General features: G+C 37.3%; 1 protein-coding gene and 1 pseudogene across 6 annotated transcripts in view; both read left to right on the top strand.

Moving 5' to 3' along the window:
• Positions 1 to 22815, top strand: part of CDC27 (cell division cycle 27) — a 66024-nt gene that overhangs the window by 40267 nt on the left and 2942 nt on the right. For 2 of the 6 annotated variants that reach the window (XM_042967875.1, XM_015540290.2), the window contains 9 exons: positions 384 to 483; positions 1468 to 1675; positions 1883 to 2055; positions 5077 to 5229; positions 6719 to 6927; positions 11570 to 11687; positions 15625 to 15753; positions 21496 to 21570; positions 22379 to 22535. In XM_042967875.1, the coding sequence (XP_042823809.1) occupies positions 384 to 483; positions 1468 to 1675; positions 1883 to 2055; positions 5077 to 5229; positions 6719 to 6927; positions 11570 to 11687; positions 15625 to 15753; positions 21496 to 21570; positions 22379 to 22535 (1322 nt within the window). Of the gene's footprint in view, positions 1 to 383; positions 484 to 1467; positions 1676 to 1882; positions 2056 to 5076; positions 5230 to 6718; positions 6928 to 11569; positions 11688 to 15624; positions 15754 to 21495; positions 21571 to 22359; positions 22536 to 22815 lie in introns of those variants that run through there. The other 4 variants (XM_042967876.1, XM_042967879.1, XM_042967878.1 and 1 more) reach the window with 4 other exon arrangements.
• Positions 6942 to 10234, top strand: LOC102969184 (annotated as a pseudogene).

Raw genomic sequence — 22815 nt, 5'->3', positions numbered from 1 at the left:
TATTGGCAGATATCCCACATTTAGACCGTCCCTGTCCAACTATCTTTTTTCTCTAGCTTGGTATAGTTGCAAATGAAGGCTAGAAAGAATTAGTTTATAGATGTGTTTATCATTTATTGACCCAGAATTTTTATGTGGATTGTTTTAAGTTCAAATTAGCAGTTTCAGATAGAGTGAAGACTGGTCCTATAATCATCATCATTTTATGGTGACACAGTTTTTAAATCCTGAGTTTTCATAGAGGGATGACAGACTGACCAAACTCACCAAACTAGAGTGCAAACATGAATGAATATTTTGTAATGCATCTGAATCGAATCCATAGTTAATGGTCATAGCTGGGTTTTTTTTTTTAATGTCTACTTTTCATCATTTTTTTTTAGTACAACACCTCAGGTATTGAGCCCCACTATCACATCTCCCCCAAACGCACTGCCTCGAAGAAGTTCGCGACTCTTTACTAGTGACAGCTCTACAACCAAGGTAATTTAAAGATTTCTGTATGTCACATTTCCTTAACACGTCCCTCTCTTAAATTTCAGTTCATTGATGACTCCATCTCTAATGAATAAATTCAGAGACTATTTAAATTTTTTTAATATTTTTTTGATTGGGAAAGCTGTCTATAACATTTGTAAATTTTCTTGGTCTTTCAATAAATGTTCTAAAACATTGTTCTAAAGACAAAATTATTGTGATGGGAAGCAGATCAGTGGTTTTTAGGAATTAGGACTTGGGGGACAATGTGACTATGGGGTATAACCCAAAGGATTTCTTGTGTAATGGTTGGACAGTCCTGTATCCTTACTGTCATGGTTGATTACACAAATCATACATATGACAAAATTTCATTGACTTATCACACCAAAAAAAAAAGAAAAAAGAAGTACATGATTTCATCATGTAAAAACTGATGAAATCCAAGTAAGAGCGTAGTTTAGTTGATAGTATTAAACCAATTCCAGTCTTCTGGATTTGATGGTGTGCTATGGCTATGTCAGATACTATAACACATGTCCTTTGTTTTTTTTGCACAATTGGAGGGCCTCATTATGCCCTTGGTAAGTTTTCTTGGTCCATCGACAAATATGGACAATTTTTAACTCTGACATGAACAAATCAACAATTTTATGACTTATTAGCTATAATACTCTGAGACAATTAGGTAGTATTGCATTCATTTATTTTCTTATTTTTAAGTAATAAATGAAACTGATACACTTTCAGAAAAGAGCAATACTTAATGCAGATTTACCTTACATACTAATATATTAATACAATTTATTTTCAGAATTGCTGCATTTAAAGTTAAAAGACTTTGAAAATTTTTGATTTATAAATGTTTTCTGAGAAAAATATAGACCATTCAAGACTGAACATTTATTTTGTGTCTACTATTTGAGAAAGGATTGGGAAATCTAACATACGTGAGTTTAATAAGTGTGGGATTTTCCTCTTTTTTTACAGGAGAATAGCAAAAAGTTAAAAATGAAGTTTCCACCTAAAATCCCAAACAGAAAAACTAAAAGTAAAACTAACAAAGGAGGAATAACTCAACCTAACTTAAATGATAGCCTGGAAATTACAAAATTGGACTCGTCCATCATTTCAGAAGGGAAAATCTCCACAATCACACCTCAGATCCAGGCATTTAATCTGCAGAAAGCAGCAGCAGGTCTGTGTCAATGCTTAATGTTTCCTTTGTATTTTATTTTATTCACTTATTTTAAGTAATTTTTTTTTTATGTTCATTAAAGTACCTTCCATTTTTTCCAGATAGAGATTGGGATTTTTAATAAATTATTTTGTATTTAGCCTTTCTAGAAAACCAAACTATTTTACTGTGTTTTTCTCCTTTGTTTACTATATTGTTTTCTCCTAGAAGGTTTGATGAGCCTTCTTCGTGAAATGGGGAAAGGTTATTTAGCTCTGTGCTCGTACAACTGCAGAGAAGCTATATATATCTTGAGCCACCTACCTTCTCACCACTACAATACTGGTTGGGTACTGTGCCAAATTGGAAGGGCCTATTTTGAACTTTCAGAGTACATGCAGGTAAGAGATAATTTAAATTTCATTAAGATGCCTCTGTTTGAGACAGCTAGACCTAAAAGGTCAATATTTATTATGTAATGTCTTTATTTTCTGACCATTTGTAATTTATAAATAGTCAAATTTTTTCTTGTGTTTAAGGAGTCATTTAAATTTGGGGGGATTGCTTGAAATAGATTTGTAGAGGGGAGCCTGGGTGGCTCAGTTGGTTAAGTGTCTGACTTCAGCTCGGGTCATGATCTCACTGCTCTTGAGTTCAAGCCCTACAATGAGCTCTGTGCTCAGAGCCTGGAGCCTGGTTTGGGTTCTGTCTCCATCTCTCTGCTCCTCCCCTGCTCATTCATTCCCTCTCTCTCAAAAATAAAATAAACAAAAAAAGAAATAGATTTGTAGAGAGTCCAAGTCATCCATATATTCTTATGTGGATATTTGTACATACTCAGTTGGATCTGAAAATCTATATTACCATGTAACAGATGTTTATAATCAAACTTTTTTCTACTATATGCAGAGTTCCTCCTGGGATGAATTTTTGGCATTTGATATATTTAATAAACTTGAAAAGTGCTATGAAGAAAATTTTATATAATCAAGGACACAATGTCCTTCACAAGACTTTTACGCTTTTAATTATATTCATTGCTTAAGTTATCTGTTTATACCAGAAAAGGAGAGTATTAATATCAAGCCAAAGAAAATTCTAATTTCCAATTTAAATTTTCCCCCTAGTTCATCTTCCGAGCATTTTCTCTCCTCACCCCTAAACTTAAAAAAATAAAAAAACAATGTTAAGAAACCTATATATTGATTAAAATTTCTCTAATACAAATTATTTAAAGTTTATAATAAAGTTACTTTTGCTCTCTTTCAATTCTATTTATTCAGTGCGTGTTATGTCTTAGCCTCTTCTAGACTCTAATATAGCTAGACAAATAATTGCTTGCCTTTATAGAGCATGCATTCTAGTAAGAGAGACACGTTGTAAGCCAATAAATCTATAAGGATGGTAGCACTAGGTCATAGGAAGTAAAGAATGAGGCATGGTAAGATCGCAGGGCAGTGACGTATGGTGGTATTTTCTAAAAAGTGTGCTTAGAGAAAGGTCACTCCTCCCGTCATGAACCATGCAAAGCCCTGAGGGTGAAGTGTTTGTTCTTCCAGGTGGAGGATAAATGCAGAAGATACCACCTCGTGTATTTTCGCGTGGTAAAGAGAAAAGTGTTGTTGTAGACACATAGCCTTATTCATTTCTAGAAGTTCCATGTTCGGGTAATGGCCCTTTACTGGTACATAAGAACTGTGTTTGGCAAGCCTTTTTCAAAATTATTTCTGATTTATTGTTTCACAGGTACTTTAAAATACATAATTTGTATTGTTTCCCTCTAACTATAGAGCAGTGACACAGATACTTAACAGAAGCCTTTGTTTCAACTTAATTTCATGAGTTTGGTTTTTTTGTTTGGTTGGTCGGTTGGTTTTGTTTTTGGTCTACGCCACACTTTTCAGAGGAAGCAATAGATCCTGAAAAATTTTAAACCAAAAGATTTGCAGAACCCATATTTGACTTGTGGTTAAGTACATCTTCTTAGAACCAATGCCGATTTGAAAAACTTACCTGTATAACTTTTAAGGGATTTCAGGGAAGTTACAAATCATTAAGCTAATTATACATAGTATATGGCCATTTCTTGGAGTTCCTAGTTTTATGAATCCAATTTTCTTATTTTCTGCCATCTTCATTTCATTAAGAACAGTCCTAATCTTTTTTATTCTTTGTTTTAAATTTTTAAAAACATTTTTATTTATTTTTGAGAGAGAGAGAGAGAGACAGAGCGTGAGCAGGGGAGGGGCAGAGAGAGAGGGAGATGCAGAATCTGAAGCAGGATCCAGGCTCTGAGCTGTCAGAGCCTGATGCAGGGCTCAAACTCACAAACCATGAGATCATGACCTGAGCCAAAGTCTGTGCTCAGCCCACTGAGCCACCTAGGCGCCCCAATATTTTTTATTCTAAACCAAACTTGACTTTCAGAATTTTGAACTTTTGAATCAATAAACTAGGGAACCACTAATTCATTTGGTATAACCCAAAGCTTCAAGGTGAGAGAAACAATTCTAAGGGCTGTGAGTGTAGGTAGGAAAAAATTAGCAGAGGAGGGACCCTAAAGTCAGGAGAGGTCTGCAAAAGAAAAGGGAATTACTAGGTTGGGACTACATTTCCCATCAGGTACAACTTTGGAGGTTGTGCTCAGTACTCAACATGCCTCAGTGCTGGTGGCCAACAGAACCTGGTTTTCCCCTAAAGTTTTTCTTTCTTTCTTTCTTTCTTTCTTTCTTTCTTTCTTTCTTTGATGACAGCTTGTTTTGTTGTTGTTGTTGTTGTTATTATTTTAATTTTTTTAAATGTTTATTTTTGAGAGAGAGAGACAGGGCATGAGCAGAGGAGGGGCAGAGAAGGAGACACAGAATCCGAAGCAGGCTCCAGGCTCTGAGCTGTCAGCACAGAGCCCAACACGGGGCTCAAACTCACAAACTGCAAGATCATGACCTGAGCTATAGTCGGATGCTTAACTGACTGAGCCACCCAGGTGCCCCTTCCCCTAAAGTTTTCAACTCAGCCTCTTAATAGAAGTCACTGCAAAAGTAGTTTTGTGTTACAGAAGTCATTATCGTTTCACCTTTCCTGAGAGAGTTATTCTGTGAAGCCATTATTAAGACTTAGAAATGTGTGTTTTGTGAACTAAATAATTGACTCGTCCTTTGCAAATTGTAATTTTGTATAGATTTCTCCTCTGTTTGGTGGAAACATGGATTTGCTTTCACAATTCATGTTCTTACTTTTTTACCTTGATTTGTATATACCTAGTCTGACCTATTGTCAAAGCTGTTCAATTTGGCTAATTCACATCAGCGCTGTAAAACAAGGCAGCATTTAGGTCTTATGAGAACAGTACCCAGTATTCTCCCCGTATATACGTAAATGGTATCAACTTGTTTTCCCCTTAACTAGTTTTTTTCTTATTTCAGGCTGAAAGAATATTCTCCGAGGTTAGAAGGATTGAGAATTACAGAGTCGAAGGCATGGAGATCTACTCTACAACACTTTGGCATCTTCAGAAAGATGTTGCTCTTTCAGTTCTTTCAAAAGACTTAACAGACATGGATAAAAATTCACCAGAGGTATGTTAACTGAAACACTTGGCTTATGTAGTTGCCTTTTGATCACCTTTAACACGTGGGGATGAAGCAAATAATTCAGACCCCATTTAGCATCATCCGTACTTACTTTTGCAACCTTCTCTATAGACCAAGAGGGATTCAGAGAAGAGAAAGTCCTAGAGTGTGTGGTGCAGATTCACGAGCATGTATTTCATCCAAGAACAATCAAGATTTGGCTACATGAACATTGCTGTTGTCAGCAAAATTGGTGTTCATTAAGCAGAAATTATGTAGATTGGAAAAAGTGCTAATTAAAATAGTGCTTTTTATTGTCATTTTAAGACACAGGCACAGTTCATTTACACGCTTCAGTCCTGTAAGAATACTATTTCATTGCATGTCAGGAATCGTTAGTGGTACTTTTGTAACATATTTAAGCTTAGAATTAAAATAATTCAGGGCGCCTGCGTGGCTCAGTGGGTTAAGCAACCGACTTCGGCTCAGGTCACGATCTCATAGTTTGTGAGTTTGAGCCCTGCGTTGGGCTCTGTACTGACAGCTCAGAGCCTGGAGCCTGCTTCGGATTCCGTGTCTCCCACTCTCTCTGCCCTTTCCCTGCTCATGCTCTGTCTCTCTCTCTCTCAAAAATAAATAAAACATTTAAAAAAAAAAACATTTCAGTTCTCGTTATTCTTGATAGTTATGTTCAGTAGTTTCTGTGAACACTGAGTTAGCAAAGACTGAACCATTGCTTCTGGCACACACACCTCACACAGGCTATATATATAATTTTTTTTTTAAGTTTATTTATTTTTGAGAGAAAGAGTACGAGTCAGGGAGGGGCAGAGAGAAAGGGAGAGAAAAAGAGAATCCCAAGCTGGCTGTCAGCACAGAGCTGGACTCGGGGCTTGATCTCACATGAGATCATAATCTGAGCTGAAACCAAGAGTCGACGCTTAACCACCTGAGCCACCCGGGCACCCCCAGATTATATTCTTAAATCGTAAAAACAACCCATCCTGGTAGATTTCTATTTTCTTTATTTTATAAAAGAGAAAACGAGGTTCAGAAGTGTTAACTAAGGTGATTTGTCTGAGGCCTCCTTGCAAAGGTGCTAGAGTTGGGAGTCTGTCACTGTCCACCTGGCCCCAGTGCCAGAGTTTCTTGCACTGAGCTGCCCCTCCACTTGCTGTCCTCTGGTCATCTCTATATGAGAGATGAAACAGGGAGGCCTAGAGTCGCCCTTTTTGACCTCGTCTGAGACCGTGCCTGTTGGACCACTCATATGTTGGGCCCACAGTGATCACTAACATACTCCATGTTGATTTGGGTTTAACAAATACTGTAAATTTTAGCAGGTCGACAGATTCACTAATATGAAATCCTTAAACAATGAAGATCTACCGTATCTATTAAAAAACATTGATTTTAGTCATAAATTTGGTTTTGATAGAAAAATTGAAACAAAATTTTAACTATACGCTTGTGTTTTGTTTCCATTTTTTTTAAGGCCTGGTGTGCTGCAGGGAACTGTTTCAGTTTGCAACGGGAACATGATATTGCAATTAAATTCTTCCAGAGAGCTATCCAGGTTGATCCAAATTATGCTTATGCCTATACTCTACTAGGGCACGAGTTTGTGTTAACTGAAGAATTAGACAAAGCATTAGCTTGTTTTCGAAATGCTATCAGAGTCAATCCGAGACATTACAATGCATGGTAAGTGCTGATGAAGTACAAAGACAATGTCCTGCTGATAGGACTGATCCTCAGTAATTTGTTTTGTTAGAAATCTCTATTGTCATGAACTTAGTTACTAATACTTAAGAATAGTACATACTGGTTGCTAACTAGTAACCACATTTTTTTATGTGAAATGTATACATTTAAGAAACTTTTAAATTAACTAATGATGACAGAATACCAGATCCTTATACTCTACAGTTTCAACCTTTTCTCCTACCAACCTTTTGAAAGTAATTGATTTTGTTACTTGATTTGTTTCTTTTTCTTAGAACACTGACATCGTGATTAGAATAGACACTGATTGGGAGGGAGGGGACACGGTCTCTTTGCCATGTGCGCCGTGCGCTCTGTCCCTCACTCGCCTCCAACAGCCTGCGTCATCACTCGCATGCGCTGCCGCTGCCCTTCAGAAATGCTTGGATTACCCGCAGTCCTTTGCCAAATTAGGCCAGCGTCCAGGGCACTGGCTCCTCATCTGATTCAGGCCGATGCCAAAGATGTAAAATTTGGTGCAGATGCCCAAACCTTAATGCTTTAAGGTGTAGACCTTTTAGCCGATGGCTGTAGCTGTTACCATGAGGCCAAAGGGAAGAATAGTGATTATTGAACAGACTTGGGGCAGTCCCACAGTAACAGCAGATGGTGTAACCGCTGCAAAGTCACTTGACTTAAAAGATAAATATAAAAATACGGGACTAAACTTGTTCAGGACGTTGCCAATAACACAAACGAAGAGGCTGGAGGTGGCACCACTACCGCTGCTGTCCTGTCAAGCTCTATTGCCGAGGAAGCTTCGAGAAGGCTAGCTAAGGTGCTAATCCAGTGGAAATCGGGAGAGGTGTGATGTTAGCTGTTGATGCTGTAATTGCTGAACTTAAGCAGTCTAAACCTGTGACAGCCCCTGAAGAAATTGCTCAGGTTGCCACCATTTCTACAAATGGAGACAAACTGGCTACATCATTTCTGACGCAGTGCAAAAGGTTGGAAGAAAGGGTGTCATCGCAGTAAAGGATGGAAAACCACTAAATGATGAATTGGAAATTATCGAAGGCATGAAGTTTGATCAAGGTTATATTTCTCCATACTTGATTAATACATCAAAAGGGCAGAAATGTGAATTCCAGGATACCTATGTTCTGTTGAGTGAAGAGAAAATTTCTAGTGTTCAGTCCATTGTACCTGCTCTTGAAATTGCCAATGCTCACCATAAGCCCTTGGTCATAATTGCTGATGATGCTGGTGGAGAAGCTCTGAGTACGTTTGTTTTGAATAGGCTAAAAGTTGGTCTTCAGGTTGTAGCCGTCAAAGCTCCAGGTTTTGGTGACAAAAGAAAGAACCAGCTTAAAGATATGGCTATTGCTACTGGTGGTGCAGTGTTCGGAGAAGAAGGGTGACTCTAAATCTTGAAGATGTTCAGCCTCACGACTTAGGAAAAGTTGAAGAGGTCATTGTGACCAAAGATGATGCCGTGCTCTTAAAAGGAAAAGGTGACAGGGCTCAAATTGAAAAAACGTACCCAAGAAATCAGTGAGCAGTTGGATATCACAACTAGAGAATATGAAAAGGAAAAGCTGAATGAACGTCTGGCAAAATTCTCAGATGGAGTAGTTGTGCTGAAGGTTGGTGGCACAAGTGATGTTGAAGTGAATGAAAAGAAAGAGTCACAGATGCCCTCAATGCTTTATGCGCTGCTGTTGAAGAAGGCATTGTTCTGGGAGGGGGTTGTGCCCTGCTTTGGTGCGTTCCAGCCTTGGATCCGATAACTCCAGCTAATGAAGATCAAAAAGTTGGTATAGAAATCATTAAGAGAACACTCCAAATTCCTGCAATGACCATTACTGAGAATGCAGGTGTTGAAGAATCATTGATAGTCGAGAAAATTATGCAGAGTCCCTCAGAAGCTGGTTATGATGCTATGCTTGGAGATGTTGTGAATATGGTAGAAAAGGAAATCATTGATCCAACTAAGAACTGCTGTATTGGATGCTGCTGGAGTGGCCTCTCTGTTAAGTACAACAGAGTCCCCAAAATTGCTAAGGAAGAGAAAGACCCTGGAATGGGTGGAATGGGATGTGGTATGGGAGGTGGCATGTTCTAATTCCTAGAATAGCGCTTTACCATGATTGATGAACTGTGACAGGAAGCTGAAGGCAGTGCTTAACAAGAGCTTCAGAGAAGTCGGTTGAAGGAAATGACTGAAGAAAAGGCTCGCTGATGTTTAAGAAAATCACTATAATCATCAGTTACTGGTTTCAGTTGACAAACATATAATGGTTTACAGCCATCATTGTCCATACCTACAGATAATTTATTTTGTATTTTTAAACAGGACGTTTGTACATTCCTGATAACAATGTAAGAGCCATGTGCCAATGTACTGCTTTCAACTTAAATCACTGCAGCATTTTTACTACTATCTGTTAAAATCAGGATTTTAGCGCTTGCCATCACCAGATGAAAAGTTAAGAAGCAGTCTTTCCATGGAGAATAAGAATAATTGTATACAAAGTAAAGAAATAGCCATTTATGTGACAACCTTTGTGTAATAAAAATTTGTTTAAAGTTAAAAAAAAAAAGGATAGAAACTGGGAAAGTGGAGAGGACTGGTGTAATCACCTGTTGGATCATAGAAAGTAAACATTGAAAACTCTCCATTTGTTGTTGCTCTTTGGCTGTGTTCTAGTTTATTAGATACTAGTTCAGTTCATTAGGTTTATTTAGAATTTAGTGTTCCAGTTTATTAAGTGATGTCTCTATTTAGGAAGTTACTAGCTGGCTCACATAGTTAGCAAACTAAGAAGACATTGAAAAAGTTCTTATTTCTGCCTCAATGCTGTATCTACTGCTGACATTTTATTATATTTTTCTTGACTGACAATTTAAATAACAAGAAGTATAATTGTGATATCATAACTCTGCCACAGTTTTTGTCAGACGTTTTTTTGTATCTTTTGAAGTAATCATTATAGCAGTTGAATTTTCATTCTGTCACTAAATATGAATCACTATCTTACTAAAACATTTTTAATTTGTGTATGTATGTTTTTTAATGGAGTACGTCTCATTTCTAAGTAGGCACATTACCTGAAAGATGGCCTGACAGGTGCTAGCTTCTGCTGACGTATTAAGCAGTCAGGCTTGCTGACACTGCCTTGTCTTCACATAAAGCACTCTGTAATATTTTAGGAATTCAGTTCTGAATAGGGCTCGTGTTGTTTTTAAAATGTTTGGGTCTGCCCTATATTGCAATAATTGTGTTCTTTTTTTTTTTTTTTTTTAATGTTTTTATTTATTTTTGAGACAGAGACAGAGCATGAGCAGGGAAGGGGGACGGAGAGAGAGGGAGACACAGAATCCGAAGCAGGCTCCAGGCTCTGAGCTGTCAGCACACAGCCCGACGCGGGGCTTGAACTCACAAGTTGTGAGATCATGACCTGAGCCAAAGTCGGACGCTTAACCGACTGAGCCACCCAGGTGCCCCGCAATAATTGTGTTCTTAAGAAACTATACCATACCAAAAATTGCTATAAAAATAATTGTTTCAGTTGGAAAAAAAGAAGTATTCAGATTGGTGAGCTTTCACAGGAAGAATTTAAATGTTGAGGTATTTAGGTAATTTTATGTATCTAATGAAACACTAAGGAAATGTATTATTCCAACTCTACAATAGTCCTTTTGTTATTCGACCATCACCATTGTTAGTGCAGAGCTTTGTATACCTTTTCTTCACCCCTAACACAATTATAATGGTATAATTATATCAGATGTAAGAAAACACATTGTGCTTTTTTCTTATTTCATTAATTTGGTGCTTATTCCTCATTATCATCATCTAGTAGTGGCCAAGAAAGGTCTCCTTGATGTATATCAGTCACATTATGTTCATTTGAGGTTTTGAAAATTCAGAAGAAATACCTGTATATCAACTTAATATATTGTTACATAGCCTTCCAAATTTATAATGTGAAGTCTGTAGGAGTGTATTTTTGATACAGTGAGTGAGAGGGGAAGCAGAACATGATGCTATCTATGCATATGTAATTATAATGATACACATGCGTTTGCACCAAGAATATGGAAGTAGCATTACTAGGAGTTTAGAGTTGAGAATCATAAAGGAAGGCTCTGATTAGAATCCTTATTAGCTGTATGAATGTGGGCAAGTTATTTAACTTCTCTCAACTTGGTTTCCTTATTTGAAAATATGAGTGATAACAGTACCTATCTCTTTGTTTCCTTCTAGGATTAAATGAAAGAATTTAACAAAGTTAATTGGCACAGACATCATTAGCCACTTAGTGAAAATGAGGTGTTAAATCTAGATTGTAATGACGGGTTTAAGGATATAGTTTCTTTTTTCCTCATTGCTAAAGTTCTATTTGATTGATTGATTGATTGAATTTGATTTATTGTTTTTACTTATAAAAGGGACTTGTCTAAAATGTCTTGATGGTTTTTTATCATGACTGATAGTTTTTGCCTTCTCTGACACCACCAGTATTTTTCTTTAGTTTATTAAAAAGCCAGATTCCATATACACCCTTGTATTAAGTTGAATTAAATTAGCAGCCAAAAGTTCATATCCCTAAATTTATATTTTATTTTATACTTTCAGGTATGGCTTAGGAATGATTTATTACAAGCAAGAAAAATTCAGCCTTGCAGAAATGCATTTCCAGAAAGCACTTGATATCAACCCTCAAAGTTCAGTTTTACTTTGCCACATTGGAGTAGTAAGTAGCTTTCTAAATATTTTTCAGTTAATCTCCCTTTTGAAATGTGTTGGTTATTGACTTAATCGCTGTGGTGAGAATTAGGACTTGGTTATTTTTTTTCATATTCCTGGAACAATATCATGGATTATTTTAGAGCCAAAAATATCACTTTTTCCTTGACATAAAGAGAAATCACTGGAGTACCCTTATTCCTTGGGCAAGTCCATTTCTCTGAGCTTTTATTTTATGGATGACAAGTAATACCACCTTGCCTACCTCTTAGGATTGTTGTAAGACTCGCATGAGATACTTCATATTTTGAAAGTGCTTTTCCATATTAATATAGCTCCTAAATTCAGTAATTAATATTTCAAGACATGGTTCCCTGTGTTTTAGCCTCTGAGTGACATAGGTATGTCAGAACTAATTAATATCGGTTTTTTTTTTTTTAACTTTATTCATTTATTTTGAGAGGGAGAAAGCGTGAGTAGGGAAGGGACAGAGAGAATCCCAAGCAGGCCTTGTGCAGTCAGTGCGCAGAGCCCAGTGGGGCAGTTGAACCCTCTAAACCATGAGATTATGACCTGAGCCGAAATGAGGAGTCAGATGCTTAACCGACTGAGCCACCCATGTACCCCAGAACTAATTAAAATTATTTTTTTTAATTTTTTTTTAATATTTATATATTCTTTTGAAAGAGAAAGAGCATGAGCAGGGGAGGGGCAGAAAGGGGAAGACACAGAATCTGAATCAGGCTCCAGGCTCTGAGCTGTCAGCATAGATCCCAATGTGGGGCTCAAGCCCATGAACTGTGAGATCATGACCTGAGCCGAAATTGGACGCTAAACCGACAGAGCCACCAGGCCCCCCACTAATTAAAATTCTTAAAAGGCGATGTGGGTCGCCATTTTTTTAAAGAAACTTTTGTTTACTTGTAAAATAAAGTTATCAATTAAATCTTGGTACATTTTATAAAAACAAGAGGTAAGGTTGTAATAAAATAGCAATAGCCTTGTCAGGCAACATACTATTTAACTCTGTGCAATAAAACACTTTGTTCATACTACACTTATTCAACATAACTCACAGTTACTACAGACATTTCAGGAAGTTCATGGGACTCCCATGGACTTACTGTTGAAACTGAGAGATGTTTACAATCATAATATGCCATGGAAACTTGAAAACGTTACTTTTAGCAGGAGATAATGCTCATATTATTTGAATTGCTTCTAGCTGCTAAACAGCTGGGTTACAAGGACTGAAAGTGAAAAGCATTCTAAAAGCCCATGAACACTATTGTTCACACCTTTCTTCAGAACACACTTAACTTTAAACTTGTGTGACACATTTCATAGATAGCAAGCAACAGCACCCAGTACAAGCCTGAAGATGAAGTGCTGCTATGTAAACACTGCCACCTGTTCCCGGAAAAGAATTACAGGATATATACTCCAAAGCTGCCCCTTCCCGTAATTTCTATTGCATAGATCACATAATACGTGTATACACATATGTGTGTGTATATGCACATACAAAGAACATATTAAGATGGGGACACCTGGGTGGCTCAGTCAGTTAAGTGTCTCACTCTTGATCTCGGCTCCGGTCATGATCTCACAGTTAGTGGGTTCGAGCCCCACTTTGGGCTCTGTGCCAACAGCAGGGAGCCTGCTTGGGATTCTCTCTCTGCACCTGCCCCTGATCGCAAGTGCTCTCTCACTCAAAAAGAAAAAGAAAAAGGACTACGTTGAGACGACAGTGAAGTGTAATCACAGAGCAATTTATAGGCTGAATGTTATGGGTTTTTTTTACACGTTGCTTGATGGAAGATTTTAGTATTTTACAGTCGTTTAGTAGGCATTCTATCCACTGCACTTTTTGAAATTTGAAAGATATTGAAATAAATTTTTTCCAACATTTTGGTAACAGGCAGCATTCCCCAAAATACTTGTACCCTCTGTCTACATGACCTGTTTGATCTGGTAACAACTGACCACAAAGACTGACTCAGTGGACTAAATAGAAAAATGATGAAGGCAAAGATTACCAATTTGATGAACTCAGCACAGAGATTTCAAATAACTTAGCAGGTCGGGAGCAGATCAGTTGTCTAAAAAAAGCCATAACCAGTTAGTTTGGTGCTGCAGGTAGAAGAGCGCATGGTGGAAAATAGCAGGTGTTGGCTCGCTGGGTGACACCTGTCGGAAAGGTGCAGTATCCGGTGGAATGGAGAGGAGTGGCCTCATCCTGACTACGGGACTGAAAGTTGTGTTCACTGCACTTGTCTTCTGTACGCACAGTTCGAAGCCCCAAGGGAGTCCGGCTTTTACTATCTTTCTTTAAAAAAAAAAAAAAGGTCAAAAAATTCATAATAGGCTATGATACTAGCCCTAACACATACCTGTCAATGTTACGGATATTGTCATAGAAAGATACCTTTTTTTTTTTTTTTAACGTTTATTTTTGAGAGAGGGAGAGAGAGAGCACGAGCAGGGGAGGAGCAGAAGAGAGAGACAGAGACACAGAATTTGAAGCAGGCTCCAGAATCTGAGCTGTCAGCACAGAGCCTGACACAGGGCTCAAACTAATAAACTGTGAGATCGTGACCTGACCCAAAGTCTGATGCCTAACCGACTGAGCCACCCAGGCGCCTCAAAAGATATCTTTCAAAAATCAGAACAGAGACTTAATTTTTTTAATCATAAGATTTGTACAATGTTTCTAGGATAGGATATTAAAAATGATTCAAATCCATGCATGATGGTAGATAATATTTCTAATTATTCCATTGAGTCCGTTTTTGGATCACCATTTTCATGGGGTTTTTTTAAGTGTTTTAACTGATAAGTTGTACGTTGATAGGAGAAAAAGTCTGTTTGCTTTCTGAAATCTCGTACTAGTTTCTCTGTAAGCATGCTACCAGAAGTTTTTGTTCTTGCCTCTTACCCAGCTCCTTCCTCTTTCCCTCCTCTGCCCTTCTCTTTCTCTCAGCAAGCTTGGCTTTTGTGGGAATGGGCGTACAATGTGAGGAAATTATGTTAGTTTGAGATTTCACTGTTCATTTTGGGAGAAGAACTGATTGGCTCAGTACATTAAGCTTCTGACTTCAGCTCAGGTCATGAACTAACCGTTCGTGAGTTCGAGCCCCACCTCAGGCTCTGTGCTGACAGCTCAGAGCCTGGAGCCTGCTTTGCATGCATTCATTCTCATTCTCTCTCTCTCATTTCTCTCTCTCTCTCTCTCTCTCTCTCTCTCTCTCTCTCTCTCTCTGTCTCTCTCTCTCCGCCCCTCCCCTGCTTATGCTCTCTCTCTCAAAAATAAATAAACAACAACAAAAAAAGCAAAGCCTGATATTTAGAGGACCATAATAAACCTATTGAAATGTGAGTATTATTTAGCTAAATAGTACAGATTTTCTTGTGAAGGGAAAACCAGGGTTTTCCTTGTCTTTTAGACTTAAAAGTAACTGAATATCTGCTCTACAGATAGAATTATCAGTATGGATTATCATTATGGGTAATGGTGGATTGGGTGTCAGAGGACCTAGGTTCTGATCCCAGAGCAAAGTATTTAACATTCTGGGGTTCAGTATTCTCCTCTTGAAAGTGAAGCAGTTGAACTAGATAGAACTGGAAGAGACTTTAGAGATACTCTGTTGATAGTCAGGTATTCAATTATTGAGTCCACCTAACCCTGTGGAAAATCCAGTTAGACCATACATCTTTAGTAGTTTTATTATATTTTTGTTGTTGTTGTTGCTGTTAAAGTAATCTCTATGTGAGGCTCAAATTCACAACCCCAAGATCAAGAGCCACATGCTCTACCAACTTAGCCAGCCAGGTGCCCCAGTGATTTTATTATTTCTATGTTGGTTTTGAGTGACAGTATTTGGTTCTCACCTTTCTCCATAAATATCAAAAGGAAACATTAATGTGATCTTTACTTCTTACAGGTTCAGCATGCACTGAAAAAATCTGAGAAGGCTTTGGATACCCTAAACAAAGCCATTGTTATTGATCCCAAGAACCCTCTATGCAAATTTCACAGAGCCTCAGTTTTATTTGCAAATGAAAAATATAAGGTAAGATACATATTTTAATGGTTTTCAGCATTTTATTGCTTAAGTTTTGCCCCTTCTTTTAATAAACCAAAAGTTATTTATAGTTTTTATCTCTGATAGTTTATTTTCCCATTTTCAAAAGCTATTTATTTTCTTTTGTGATTTTTATTTTTTCACGAAATACTGATATGCAGGATGAGTGTGTGGCTACTTAGGAATATGTCATTATCCCTTATAAAGATTCCGTATATAGAACGGCAGTTTTTCCATCAGGGAGTTATCTTAAAGGTAAGACCTAAACCATCCCCTAAGACCAATATATCTGAGCAGGTGACAAATGAATGTTTGTGCATAATCCAACAAATATGTACTGAGTACCTGCCTATTCCATGTCAGGGACTAGGGATAAAGGGGCAAAAGCAAAGCAATCACATTTCCTACCTTTGAAGAGCTCACCAGCTAACACCCTTCCAGAGGGACAATAGACATTAATCAAATAATCACCAAAAAAGCGCGTGCTGAGTACATAAAGGAAAAGTATAGTGAGTTATAAAAGCTTAGAACAAGGCTACTTGATCTAGTCTGATGTGTTTCTCTCTTTAGTTCTCACTCTGTTTTCCCAATTACGGAGCTGTAGCCTGAAAAAAATACATACATACATATACTGAGAAAAGAAGAGAAGGAAAATTGAGAAAGAGAAAAGAGGCATAAAGTGATATGGGTTTTTTTGTTATCATTTACTGAATCACAAACCATGACTCCAAAGTGTTGATTGAAAGTTCAGTTTACTTTTTTAATAAATTTAGGCTCTTCTTTCTAAAAAGAGTAAAAACTTACCAAAGAAACAAAAAACCCAAAGTTAAGTGCACAGAAAATGTTGGACCAAATAATCCATTTCAGTAGACTCTCCCAAGAAGTCAGTTCTTCCAGTACACATTGACATTTGCTGAAATTGAAAAATACAAGACCAATATTAAGCTCTTAACATTTGCAGACTAATAAAGATATATAAGGGATCAGTCATCTAATTTATTCGTTGTCATTTATTCAGTGATTTCCACTAATCTTACTCTGTTTTTCTTTATCAAAGAAGTGGATGTCTAGTCCTTACTGTTTTTGTTCTTTTATAAAAGCTTCTTTTAAATCTAATAAACAACTTTTAGGGACGCCTGACTGGCTCAGTTGGTTAAGCACCCAACTCTTCGGCTCAGGTCATGATCTCACTGTCATAAGATCAAACCGGTGTCAGGCTCTGCGCTGGGCATAGACCTTTTGCTTAAGATTCTCTCCCTCAGCCCCTCCCCAGCTTGCGCCACGTGCATACACACTCTCCAAAAAAAAAAAAGGAAAAAGAAAAAAATAGATCTAATAAACACTTTTCAACTTTAACTTGTTCTTTGAGGTGCTGTAATTGTAATTCATCATTTGTTTTCATGTTTTTGCTTCACTGGACCTCTTTATTTTTTTTTTTTTTTTAGGTTTATTTGTTTATTTTGAGAGAGAGTGAGCAGGGGAAGGATGGGGGGTGGGTAAGGGGGGGAGACTCCCAAGAAGTCTCCGTACTGTCAACACAGAGCCCCCCACACAGAGCCCAAACACGAACCATGAGAACCATGAGATCGTGACCTGAGCCGAAACCAAGAGTCAGCCACTTAACCAACTGAGCCACCCAGGCACCCCTGTAACCTCTTTAGATATGGGGTCAGGTTCTTCAGTTGAAGGATTTTATTCAATTATTCTTAAGGCCATTTTAATGCCAACACACCTACCAGATATTATGCCATTTAAGTCAGCCCTGTACTTGCTTCAAGAAGCCCAAGTTCTAATCTTTCCCGTTGTTCAAGTTATAGCCATTTTTGAGTATCAGCTAAATTATAAGACCTACTTTGAAGCACGGGTGTATCCAGTATACCTATATTAAAATAATATAAAAAGGGGCATAAGTAAAAGTTACTGATTGCTTCCAAAATGTCTTGGCTCCAAAATGAAAATCCAATGGTGTTAGAGGGCCACCTCAACCTCTCTGTGGCAAAAGCATTGCTAATATCACCCCATTTAATGTGCTGTAAATCTTAAGTCTTTTTAGGGCAAAAATGAGAACTCTGACACTATGTTAGACACTGTTTCTCAATGAGTCTTTGTAATTAGATTATCAAGGTGGGGAGGTATGATAGATGCATGAAATTTTTATAACAATTACAACACAGTGAGAAAAGCTGTCAGTTCTGAACCGTGTGTGGTGTAGCAGCGAAGGATTGGAGTGCATTGTTCCGATTAAGATTGCTTTAAAGCAGTGATTCTCAAAGTGTGGTCTGAGAACATCTGGAGGTCCCCAGAAATCCTTTCAAGGAGTAAACAAGGTCAAAATTATCTTCATAATAATATTTAGATGTTATTTGCCTTTTTCACTCTTATTCTCACGAATGTACAGTGGAATTTTCCAAAAGCTACATGACATAATGGATTGAATGCAGAAGCAGATAAGAGAGTGCAGCTATTTTCTGTCAACCAGAGATTTGCAAAAATATTAACCAATGCCATTATTCTTACTGACTTATTATTCTGAAAAAGTTATTTTTCATTAAAAAGATATTATCTGTGTTAACAAGTAATGGCTTTATTGTTGTTACTTTTAAATTAATGGATCAATATTTTTTAAGCTTTTCAAGTTTTAATTTCTGATATGGTAAGTATTGATAGCTATAGCCCACATTAACAAAAATTCTTCGGGTTCCTCAATAAACGTTAAGAGTATAAAGAGGTCTGGAGACCCAACAAGTGTGAGAACTGCTTCTCTGTGGTATTACAAGTCAGCCCCAGGCTTCTTCATTGTGATACAGGCTTCATCAGTCCCTGTCAGTAATGTCGGACAGGTGTAACCGTGATCGTTAAGTAACTAATATCCATGACCACAGATCTTTTATCTTGAGACTTTATTCCGTGTATATTTTACAATATTTACTAGTATGGAAGGAAAAGAGAACAGTCTACCTCGTAGACTTACCACATGTAGTAAATCTTCCATTCCTAGACAGGCAGATGTGATTCTCAGACCCATTCCGCCCAGCGGTCCTTTGAGTTTATTTCTCGTGGGTTGCCAGCAGTTAGGAACATGTGAAATGTTCAGGCTGCACCAGAGCCCCCTACATACTTGTGTAAAAAACACAGCCTTTTACACAAACACACTGTCCCAAGAGAGTGTGCACGCGCGTTTGTGTGTGTGTGTGCCTTTACTCTTTTCTCAATCCTTTTTATTACAGAAAATTTCACACATCACTCTAGTATGGTAACAAATCTGTGGAATCTACCACACAGCTACTTTCACACTGCTTTCCACAAAAATATTGTATGTGAACCTTTCATTTTAGATACTGCCAGTAAAAATTTTACAAAAGCCAAGAAATTACATTTGGCCTTAGGTGAAGGGAGGGTGGGATGGGACTGTATTAAACTTTTTTATAACTGGGAAGTAAGATTGGTTCCTTTCCACCCTTTTCAGAGAAATAAAACTAAAGTCTTATACCAATCAACGTATAAATCCCCTTATGTTACCTAAATTCTATAATCCTCTGATACATTTGCGAGCCCACTATCTTTGATCACTGCTTTAGTCCTTGTATCTCTGTGGGGGCTTTTTATGAAAGTAATAGGCCTGTTACCAAACAACTCAAATAATATGAAAGTATAAAAAAAATACGAGGTTGAATGTGCCTTATAAGCTGACCCTCCAAGGGAGGAGCATTATTAACAACTCAGAACACACTTCTCTAGATCTTTTTCTCATCATGTACATATTTTTAATTGTAACAAAGTAGGCTTACACTACTGTGGTAGGCGGAGTAATGACCCCTCGAGGATGTCCAGGCCCTAATCCTTGGTTCCTGTGACTATGTTACCTTACACGGCAGAAGAAACTTTGCAGATGTGATTAAGGATGTGGACCTTGAGTTGGGGAGAGTATCCTGTGTTATTCAGGTGGGCCCAGTCTGATCACGTGGCTCTTAAAGATCACATGGAGGATCTTTGCCAGCTGTGGTCAGAACCAACGTGAGAAGGCCTCGGCCCACCTCTGTTGCCTTTGAAGACGGAGAAAGGAGGCTACAAGCCAAAAAATGCGGGCAGCCTTTAAGAAGTCTGGGAAGAAAGGCAGGGAGACAGATAACCCTCAGAAAGGAAGACACCTTGATTTTAGCCCAGTGTGATTCAAATTGTATTTCTAATGCACAGACTATAAGATGAAAAAATGTGTTTTATTTGCCATCAAAATTGTGGTAATTTGTTATGACAAAATAAGAAGCTAATACAACTACACGTATTCTGTAATTTGCTTTTTCTTCCACTTTAACATTTCTGTGGATAGATATTTGGTATTTATCTTTTTTTTTTTTTTTAACCTGACTTACTTTGGATTTTGTTTTACTACAAAGAGGTATGTATAGAGAAGAAAAGTAGATAATCTCTGTGGACATTAAAGAGAAATAAAGTATAATATTCATTTTAGAAAATTCAAAAAATTGAGAAAGCTGCCATGTTAAAAATAGAAAGTCTTCCCCTTTACCTCAGTCATCCCCTCTCCAAAGGTAAGCCACCTTTACCCTGATTAGGGGCATATAGGTATTGATTTCTGCCAGAAAAAAAAGGAAACATATATGTGCTCACATAAGTGTATTTACAAAGTGTTTATGAGAATACCCACATAACTATTCGTATATGTGTCATATATATGTTTTGTTGCAAAAGAAATAGTATTGCACATACTTTATTGTATCTTTTTTTTTTTTTTTTTTTTTTTTTTTTTTAGCATAGAGTTAAGTACCTACAGATCTAGTGTTCCATAGAGGATGGATCATAATTTATTTTAACTAGGCTATGATTAGACACGCCTTCATTGCTTCTAATGATTTGCAGTAACATGTTGAATGGAATCTTCTTACAAAGATGGCTTAATGAACTTTTTTGAATATGTCCCTGGGATAAATTCCTAGCAGCAGGATTGCTGAATTAATGGTTACATGCAGTTTTTAACATAATAGGTAATGCTAAATAGAGTTCACAAACAGGCTTTGCATCAGTTCACATTTCCACCTTCAGTGATGAGAATGCCTCATTCCCCTCAGTCATGGTAACTTTATATATCAAGTTATTTTTATTTTTGTCCATTTGCTTAGGTGAAAAGCAGACAGTATCTCAGTTGGGGACCCAGTTTTATTTTTGATCATCATGTCTTTCTTTTAAATACAAATCTTTTTTCTCTATCTTTTCTCTCAATTTCCCCAACCCCTTTAGCGATGATCAAAAGATGTGTAGACAATTTTGACTTAATTCAGAGGGTTAAATTTTAGACTCTTCATCATTAGTTAAAATAGCAGGTTGGTATTCAAAGCTTGGTGCTTGCATCAGGGAGAAGGTCTATGAACAGAATTTCAGAATTATTTTGTTCTGCAACTTAGTTTCCGAAGCTCTTACACACACAGTGTAATGGAGCATTGTTATTTTATATAAAACGGTGACCAAAGCAAGTATTGTCACCACCTGCGTGTGTGTGTTCTCAGTGTACTCTGGTGAATTCCTGCCATTTCTTAGTCCCTGTTGTCATAAGTATTTTTCATGCATTTTATTTCATGACAAGAATTAATGCAAGAAGGAAGTGCATTGATAAAGATCTAGTAAGCTTTAGTTAAGATGATTTGGGAAATCAAATAACACTTGCTTAGTTAGAACTTTGTAAAATTTTGCTACTCTGTTTTTCTTTGCTTTTTTCAGTCTGCTTTACAAGAACTTGAAGAATTGAAACAAATTGTTCCCAAAGAATCCCTCGTTTACTTCTTAATAGGAAAGGTAAAGATTGGGGCCAAGGTCCTAAACTGTGACTTTCGTAACAAACATTAACTTCTGAAGGAGAAATATTATACATATTATGCAACATCTCTTGAGCAAACTCAACTAGATCTCTGAACTAAATGCTCTGGGAATGAAGAACAGAGTTAGTTATAAGATCTAAGAAGATGATATCCTGCTGAAGGAATAAGAACATACACCGTATATCCTAACCATACTATGGTTTTGGAAGTATATTAGCACTTGCAGCCAGTGGCCGTGAGTTCATAACTGAGACTATATCTTGGAAAGCTCTTAGCTTCCAATTATCCGTAAAATATGTAGGCATCCCCCCAAAAAAGTCAATTAATGGCTGGTGTTGTCTTAATTAGAAGAAACGACTTCCGAGATTTCCAAAGCCAGACTAGTATGGACTTTACAGACTGGGCCCCTAAACGCCAACTGGTTAAGGAGGCTGAGAACGGTGGACAGGTGTTCGGAGTTGATATAACAACGTTTGAAATCAGTGGAAATGAATTGCTAATCAAGCAGCTTATAGTCCGTTTCTTTCAATTGTCATTGATCCAATCAGAATGTGATTTATTGGAAGCTCACTATTGGAGAGACAGAGACAAGGAATTCTGAAAATATCTATATCAAAAGTAACTCAAAAGTTAGTCTGAGTTCCTCTGTAGGATGAAAATGACCTACTCATCAGAATGGGTTTACAGCATGTAAATTAGAAGCCTATTTAAATTGTTAATGTTTAGGATTTTATAATTGAAGCTCACAACTTAATGAAAAATGTAGTGCTGCTGTTTATTTTTAGGTTTACAAGAAGTTAGGTCAAACGCACCTCGCCCTGATGAATTTCTCTTGGGCTATGGATTTAGATCCTAAAGGAGCCAATAACCAGATTAAAGAGGCAATTGACAAGCGCTACCTTCCAGATGATGAGGAGCCAATAACCCAAGAAGAGCAAATCAGTGAGTACCATCCATATGAATTAGATTTCTAAGTGTATCGAACCAGAGGGCTAGTAAAACATCAACTCAGAGGTAGGCAGAGCAGTACAGATATTTCTTTATGACACAGAGTAAACATTTTTTCAAGTATTGAGTATTCAGAAAGCTACCTTTTGCATAAGAATTTGTGGGCTGCTTTTTAATTTTCTTTTTTTTTTTTTTAAGTTTATTTGAGAGAGAGAGAGAACGAGTTGGGGAGGGGCAGAGAGAGAGGGAGAATCCCAAGCAGATTCCACGCTCC

The sequence above is a fragment of the Panthera tigris genome, chromosome E1 (assembly GCF_018350195.1).
Source record: "Panthera tigris isolate Pti1 chromosome E1, P.tigris_Pti1_mat1.1, whole genome shotgun sequence".
Classification (NCBI taxonomy): domain Eukaryota; kingdom Metazoa; phylum Chordata; class Mammalia; order Carnivora; family Felidae; genus Panthera; species Panthera tigris.
The sequence above is the reverse complement of the archived record's forward strand: the minus strand, read 5'-3'. Positions and strand labels throughout refer to the sequence as shown.